The sequence below is a fragment of the Zingiber officinale genome, chromosome 2A, assembly GCF_018446385.1.
Source record: "Zingiber officinale cultivar Zhangliang chromosome 2A, Zo_v1.1, whole genome shotgun sequence".
Classification (NCBI taxonomy): Eukaryota; Viridiplantae; Streptophyta; class Magnoliopsida; order Zingiberales; family Zingiberaceae; genus Zingiber; species Zingiber officinale.
In genome coordinates this window covers 116,005,487-116,013,254 of record NC_055988.1, presented here as the reverse complement: position 1 = coordinate 116,013,254, position 7,768 = coordinate 116,005,487, and the positions used below count along the sequence as shown (strand labels likewise).

Genomic DNA, 7,768 nt, shown 5'->3' with positions numbered 1-7,768 from the left:
AGCATAGCGACAATGACGACCGAAGCGGACGAAAGATGACGAAGATGAAGACAACGACACAATGCCATGATAATTGAACTTTAGTTTTAATTAAACTTTAATTAATTAATTGAATCAACTTTTATCTTAATAGGATAATTTAAATAGATTTCCTCATCCCTTAAATATACTATCCTATTAAAATAATTAAACCAAAGGTAATATAGTAAGTGTTAAATTAGGTTATAATATTATCTAGAATTGAACCAAATAATATTAGATAATGTTTTATTCCCCATAATCTTGCTTAAGTGATTACCTGATAATTACATAATCAAGATTATATATTGATCCCGTCTAAATCGGTGAAACTTGACCACCAGTGATGGCTTTAAGGTTGACCAGAAGAAGACCTTGAAGGGAGATCACCTACAACATCACAAGGTGGAAGAAGAAGAAGGAACGTCAGTAAGCAGGCCAAGGGGTTCTTGGCGTAGCCACTCCGACGCTCAAGTCAGCCTTTCGCGATAAGCATGATGAAGATAAACAATGTGGTAAAATAATTTGTATCACTATATGTGCGCGTACCTTGGCCTGCAGTGGTATGACTTTTTATAGCACGAAGGAGTGATGTGTTACATTTGTGACTATCAAAGGAGATGGTGTATTTTTGACAGGTCTTGCACTATATGAGATCTCGTAGGATCACGTTGCATCCACCATACTACTCTATGTGTCACGTTAGTCCACGTGCTGGAACGCCTGGATTTTTAGGCTTGGGAGAGACGTTGGGTCGGAGTGGAGTGAGCAGGAGCACCCGAACAACACAGTCGATCAAACATGAGCGGGATATCTGTTCAGGGGGCTACTAGAGTATCTCATCAGGGAGCTAGGCCCCTTGAATATCCGATCGAGTAGTTGGGCCCTTGAAGTATCCAATTAGGAAGATGAGCCCCTGGAGCTAGGTGGACCAACTGGATCAGGATCAAAAGAGCCAAATGGAGCGCTGAATTTGTTGGTTAGCGTAGGCGAGCATAGCTGCTTTGGATATGTGAGGGCTCCAAGAGTTTGAGGACTCCAGGAGCTCAAAAATCGGAGACATCTTAGGCGGCAGTGCCTAGCACGAGCCAAAAAGGGGTGGCAACAGGATTTGGCTCGAGGGAGCAATGTGCTCCGATAGTGAGGGGATCTGTGCTAGATCGGCGTCAGAGGCGTATGGTAGCAAAAGATCTGCACTGAATCGACATTGGAAGCATACCTGGTGGTGTAGCACTGCTAGGGTGTGAGGGCTGATGATGGAGGTGTGCCTAAGCATGAGACAAAAGGCAACGTGACCAACAACGGACTTGTTGAGGTGCGTGAGGGAGAGGAGGAGAGGGAGGCGTAAGTGTCGCAAGGCATGAGAGACAATTGGTGGGATCACGTGAGAGAGGGGGTAAAGTAGTGGCGGTGTCAGGAAAAATTAGGATTCTCTCCCTCAACCTCTATTTGGATGGGATGAGGAAAAATTCATTAACAGAAGGAAGAGGGGAAGAAAGAAGAAGTAAAGTATTTTTGTTTCTCTTGTTTGGGAGGAAGAGAAAATTAATAGGGAGGAAAATAAAAGTTAAATATATAAAATTATGAAAAATACTCAGTCGGCATTTCCTCTGATTGTTAACTCTGAAGAGGAAGAAGAGGCAGCCACAATAGAGTAGAAGGTCAGTGCACAGGTGAGCAGCAACAAAAAGACGGTGGCGATCAAGGAGATGACTACCCACGGGTTCCCAAAGTACCTGTGTTTCAAGCTCGGGCTCCGCGTGTTCCACTAGTGGTTGTAGTATCTGTTCACCCTCTCCGACAGGTAGCTGTCATCGAAGTCGAACAACACCTCCAGGCACAGCTTGTTGAGCAGGTTCGCCACCTCGCCGTCATTGCCCAGCCAATGTTCGATGATCCCCCGGTAGTGCATGTAGCTCACGTCATCCTTCGAGTTGATCATGAAGATGATGTAGGAGGTGATGTCCTTGGTTCAGTCGGGATGGCATTGTTCCAACACGATTAGGTTCAAGAACAACGATTTGGTGCCGTTGTGGATTAACAATCGTGTGATTTTGAGCACGCCGTTGACGAACTTAATGTCCTAAAATTGAATGTCGTGCATCGTGCAGCGCATCGTGAGAGCCTAGGTGCCGAAAACCCTCACCGACACCTCTCCTTGCACCTCAAAAGAGCTCTAACACAAAGGTATACCGTCGACCACCAACATCTCCACGAACTCGTCGCTGGATAGGGCAATGCAACCCTCGTAGCAGGCGTAGCACCATCTCTCATCTACAAGAGTCCTCACCTCGACACCCTTCTTCTCCGCCTCGTGTGGAACAAGGTCGATAATTGCTACATGGCCGTCACCACCACGGATAGCAACCGCGTCGTCGTGCTCGACATCCGAAGTCGGCTATTAAAAAGGGATAAAATTGAAACAAGACACCCCGATTCAAGGTGTAAGAAATTCTACTTAGAAGGGATTAAACTCACCCGTCTCTCCCAATTCCCTCGTTACTCACTCCATAATAAGTTCTCCCCTTCCTATCCTTGATTCTTCCCTCACTTACTCCCGAATAAATGGTCCCGGGGAGAGAAAAGAGGGAGCGGCCCCCTCCTCCCGTCTTCTGTGGAAATCCAAAAGAAAAGGGTTAAAAAAAAAAACTGAAATGACCATAAAGCCCCTCTTCTACCACGTGGTTTCATGATTCATTATGCATGATAATTTGCATCAGCTCGAGTTACGCGGGGCGATAGATGAAAAAGAGCAATACCTCATCGATCAACAATAATGTCTAGACTCAAATTAATACCATTTCCTTCTCAACGTCTCCCGCACGTGTTGGAAAAAAGAAAATCAAAACACCCACCCTCCTTCGCAGCCTAGCCTCCCAAGTCACCTAAACGTGTGTATCGACTTTGACTACTTTTTCGTCGTCTTCTCCCAGGCAAGGCAAGGCGCTCCCTCTTCAGCTTCTCAGGCCCCTACTTCTCTCACGAGCACCAACCACGCTTCCGCTCCGAGCCCACAGAAAGGAAAAAAGGGCAGAGGGGGAATAGATTCTCGCCGTGTCAGCCTTCTTCACCTTCTTCGTCTCACTTGTCAGCTGGCCTGGCACCAAGTCCTTCTCCCGTTACACAAATACTTACTCACGTAACAGTCAGCATATCGTATTCTCCTTTCAAATATTTCAATCCCACTTGTGTAACAGCCAAAATACTTAAACAAGGTTTTTAGGCCGATTTAACAATTTATAACACATGACTTGATATATATGTATAACGGAATAATGATATGTACGATATCGCCGCCTTATATCAGTCTCTGTCTTCTTTTCCGTGATTAGTGGCGCTCTGGTTTTGGGCGCTCCTCTTCCTTCGTCCGATACCCCCAAATGCCGCGGCTCCGCTCCGACTCTTTGATCGTCTCCAGCTTCGGCTTCCACGAACGGCATCTCACCAACTGCTTGTAGTCCTTGGCCAACTCCTCCGTCGTGCACACCCCCCGCCCTCTTCTCTCCTCCGCGGCCTCCTCCTCCGCCAGCCGATCCAGGTACTCATCGGACACGCGGACCTGGAGCCTTCCGGCGGGCGTCTTCTGGAACTCGATCGGTCGAATCGGCGAGCATCCGCCGGATCGCTTGAGAAAGTCGCCGAGGCAGGATGCGAGGGAGGAGAAGGAGAGGGGGGTGGCGGGTCGAAATAGATGAGCGGGGAGGAGGAAGTAGGTGCGGCCGGGGAGGAGGAACTCTTCGGGGGCTAGGCAGGGGACGGGCTGGCCGATGACGAGGCCGTCGGAGCGGCAGAGGAGGTGGAGAGGGTGCGCGTCCATGAGATCGCCGGCCGAGACGGGCAGGTGTTGGATGCGGATCCGGCCGTCAGCGCCCAGCAGGCGGACGGATCGGTTGGACGGTGGAGGGTCGGCGGCGGTGTCGGTAGCTGCGTCGCTGGGAAGCCACGGGGAGGCGCCGGCCACGTGGAAGCACCAGGGCATGAGATGGAGAGTGAGGGGTTTGAAACCCATCTCTGCTCTGTTCTTGTATAACTACTAGCAGATCATGGTGGAACTGAAGAGAGACGATTGTGAATTAGGAGAGGGGAGGGGGAGTAGAAAAAAAGGGCGCCGGGGCGTTATACACGTGTGCTTTTGTTTTTTTAATTCACTCTTTTATTTTAAAAAAAACAAAACAAATGTTGAATGAGTTTGACTGAGAAGGAATATAACTACAAGATAGCTTGTACTCTTTCTCTTTAGTCCATGCATTTGTTTTATCTTTAATAAGTTTTGGAAATCTAGCCGTCTAGTGTTAGTATGCAAATTACTTAATGATGGACGCTAATTTAGTATGTAAATTACTTAATGATGGACGCTAATTCTTGATAGGGAAATGAATATGATTTAATTGATCTATTGAGGCATACAATAATATTTAAGGAATGAAATTTAATCCTTAAATTTAGATTAGTAATGTCCATAAATATTAAATTAAAAAAAATATATAATAGGTGATGCAAAGATTTTTGAACTATTTTATTTAAAATTTAAAATAAAATCTTTAGATAAGATAATTAATATGGATACTCTTAGAATGGATTCAGATGATCCCAAGAAGACCTCTCCCAACTAATACTTTAAGTTAGATTGATAGTAGAGAGAAATATGAAACAACAATAATAAGGTTGAAGGATTAAGTCTCCATAAGGTCTGTTAATACTTAATTAATAACACACAACAATTTTCATTAAAATTAAACTCTAATTAAATGATATAATGGATGATCTATGAAAGGAGTTTAAAATATTGGATATGAATGGTATGTGCAGATCTAATAACATAATTTGTTAACATTAATAGACGACTGACTTGTTATATGCTCTCTCTCCTCTCTCCTCCATTGAGACGGAACTCCGATTGTTGTCCATTCTTGTAAAAGACTCCGTTGCACTTGCAGAAATTCTCTTCGACAACCAGTAAGGAACAATGGCTTTGACATTGGATTCAAGTCAGCTCCTTTGTTTCCATTACATTCAGTTTTTGATTTTCTTATAGATGGTGATAACTAGATCCTATGATGCATTATTTGGTTTCGTTTTGATGTATTGTATTGTTTTCAACCAGTTTCAGAGCTTAAGATTAGTCAATCATCATCTTTAAGGTGTAAGGATTAGATTCTGATGATATGAAACATATTATTGTAGTGATTCCTCTTTAGAGCAATGAATCGATGCATATCTGATGTGTGCTAACCACAAGTGAGGGAGTGTTTGGTTCTTTCCTAGGAATAGGAATCGGAATGAGAATCAATGTATTATGGAATGAGAATGAGTATGAGCACGAATCTTACTTTTAAAAGCAATGTTTGGTTAGTTGCATATCTTCTATCGGAATAAATCAAAATTTCCTCTTTTACCCTTAAAGGAAAATAAGAGAAAAAATTAGATGTGAGAGAAAGATGAATGTGAGAGAAAAATATGATAAAAGAGAATGATGAGAGAGAAAGTATGATGAGAAAGAATGAAGAGAGAGAAAGTGTGATGAGAGAAAATGAGAAAAGAGAGTGTGATTGGAGAGAGCATGATGAGAGAAAATGAGAGAGAAAATATAATGAGAAAAAATGAGGAGAGAGAGTGTGATGAGAGAGATTAAGGAGAGAAAAAGTATGGTGAGAGAGAAAGTGTGATAAGAAAAAAAGAGAACAATCAGTATGATGGGAGAGATTGAGAAAAGAGAAAGTATGATGAGAGAGAAAATGTGTTGAGAGAGAAAGTGTGTTGAGGAAAAAAAGGAGGGAGTGTGACAAGAGAAATTGAGGAGAGAGAAAGTGTGATGAGAAAAAAAAGAGAAAAAAAGAGTGTGATGGGAGAGATTGAGGAGAGAGAAAGTGTGATGAGAGAAAAAGTGTAATGAGAAAAAAGGGGAAAGAGAAAGTAATAGGAGAGATTAAGGAGAGAGAAAGTGTGTGATAAAATGATGAGAGAGAACAAGGAGAGAGAAGTGATATGAAAGAATAAATAAATAAATATATTTTGATATTTGATATTAATGGAGAAAATTTTAGTTTTAAGTCAAGAGTATTTTTGGAATAAGGGAATATTTTGATTGATGAAAATAGGGTAATGGCTCGTTGAAGGGGAGGTACATGAGAATGAGTTATTACCCAATTTCAAGGATTCATTCCCTTATTTGTATTCCTATTCCTATAATCCAAACATTAACAATGGTAATCAATGACTCTCATTCCTATTCCCCACTCCTATTACCCTAAACCAAACGCCCCCTGAATGATCGTCATCAAGTAATAAAATATCATTAAGTGAGATCGTGTTGTTGAATACCAATTTACTTGCAAAGCAGGTTATCTAGAAGAATCTAGACGAGAGTAGCTGTGAAAATGGGTTAAGGGAACGAAGAATGCTTGAATGAGAACGGTAAGAAATTTATTTTTTGAGGCAATTCTAGGACTTTAGTATTGGAGTTCAATCAAAGTCTCACATTAGAAAGATTTGATAAAGATCATGGGTTAAAAGGATACAATGATATCTCCATTGGTATGAGACCTTTTGGGTAGAGCCTAAGAGCAAAGCATGAGGGTCTAGGCCCAAAGTGGACAATATAATGCTATTATAGAGATATGTGGGCATCCTTTTGCACAATAAATGGTATTAGAGACATGGTTCAAACCAGATGCAATGTGGGGCGGCCTTGAACGAAGTTGAGGGTGAGCTCGAAGTAGGTTAGGGTGACCGGATACTTGCGAGGAGATCCAAAGCAGGTCATGGTGACTGAATGCTCGCTGGGAGACTCGAAGTAGGTAAGGATGACCGGATGTTCGGTCAAGGTGACCGGATGAGGGAGACCTGGAACAGGTCAAGGTGATCGGATACTTGCGGGGAGGTAAGTAGGTTAGGGAGACCCAGAGCAGGTCAAGAGTGACCGGAAGCGGATACTTACGGGGAGGCCCGGAGTAGGTCAGGATAATTGAATGCTTGCGGGGAGGCCTGAAACAGGTCAGGGTGACCAGTACTTACGGGAGGCGAGTAGGTCAAGGTGACCGGATGCTCTCAGGGAGGCTCGAAACATGTCAAGGTGACAAAATGCTCGTGGGGAGGTCCGGAGTAGGTCAAGGTGACCGGGTGTGGATGCTTGCGGGGAGGCCCAGAGCAGGTCAAGGTGACCAGGTGCTCTCAGGAAGGCATGGACCATGAGAATAATTGTGGTCCTTCGTTTGAGGGGAAGATTGTTGGGGTTCAATCAAAGTCCCACATTGGAAACATTTGGTAAAGATCATGGGGTTAAAAGGATGCATGATATCTCCATTGGTATAAGACCTTTTGGGTAGAGTCCAAGAGCAAAGTCATGAGGGTCTAGGCCCAAAGTGAATAATATCATGTCATTATAGAGATATGTGGACATCCTTTGGGCACAACATTTAGTTTCGCCATAAGGATCATTGACGAATTAGTTATGATTCTCTTTTTTATCTCAATGTTAGATTATACTTGAAGGGACATGTCCTAAGGTAATCAATGTGTCTGCGTGTCTATCCTAATACAATTCTATTTTCATGACATTTAACTAAGACAAACCCTTTATACTCTGTGACAACCAATGGGATCCTCGAGAGAGTTAGATTTACTTTCATAACGAACTCTCTAGTTTAGTTTTATAGGTCGGAGAATAGAGTTCACTGTTAGGTTTATCCCCTAATCTCTATGAATTCAACATATCTTTATATGCTTTGATTATATGTTAGGGTTCATCTCT

The 7,768-nt window shown here is 43.0% G+C and overlaps 1 protein-coding gene across 1 annotated transcript; it reads right to left on the bottom strand.

Moving 5' to 3' along the window:
- Nucleotides 1–3,346: 3,346 nt before the first annotated feature.
- LOC122043924 lies at nucleotides 3,347–4,027 on the bottom strand. Its single transcript, XM_042604486.1, has one exon. It carries the CDS (start codon nucleotides 4,025–4,027, stop codon nucleotides 3,347–3,349), a length of 681 nt encoding a protein of 226 aa, XP_042460420.1.
- Between the last annotated feature and the right edge of the window lie 3,741 nt (nucleotides 4,028–7,768).

Excerpts from the sequence above, each read along its gene's own strand:
- LOC122043924 (XM_042604486.1), bottom strand. The coding sequence starts at position 4,027 with ATGGGTTTCAAACCCCTCACTCTCCATCTCATGCCCTGGTGCTTCCAC.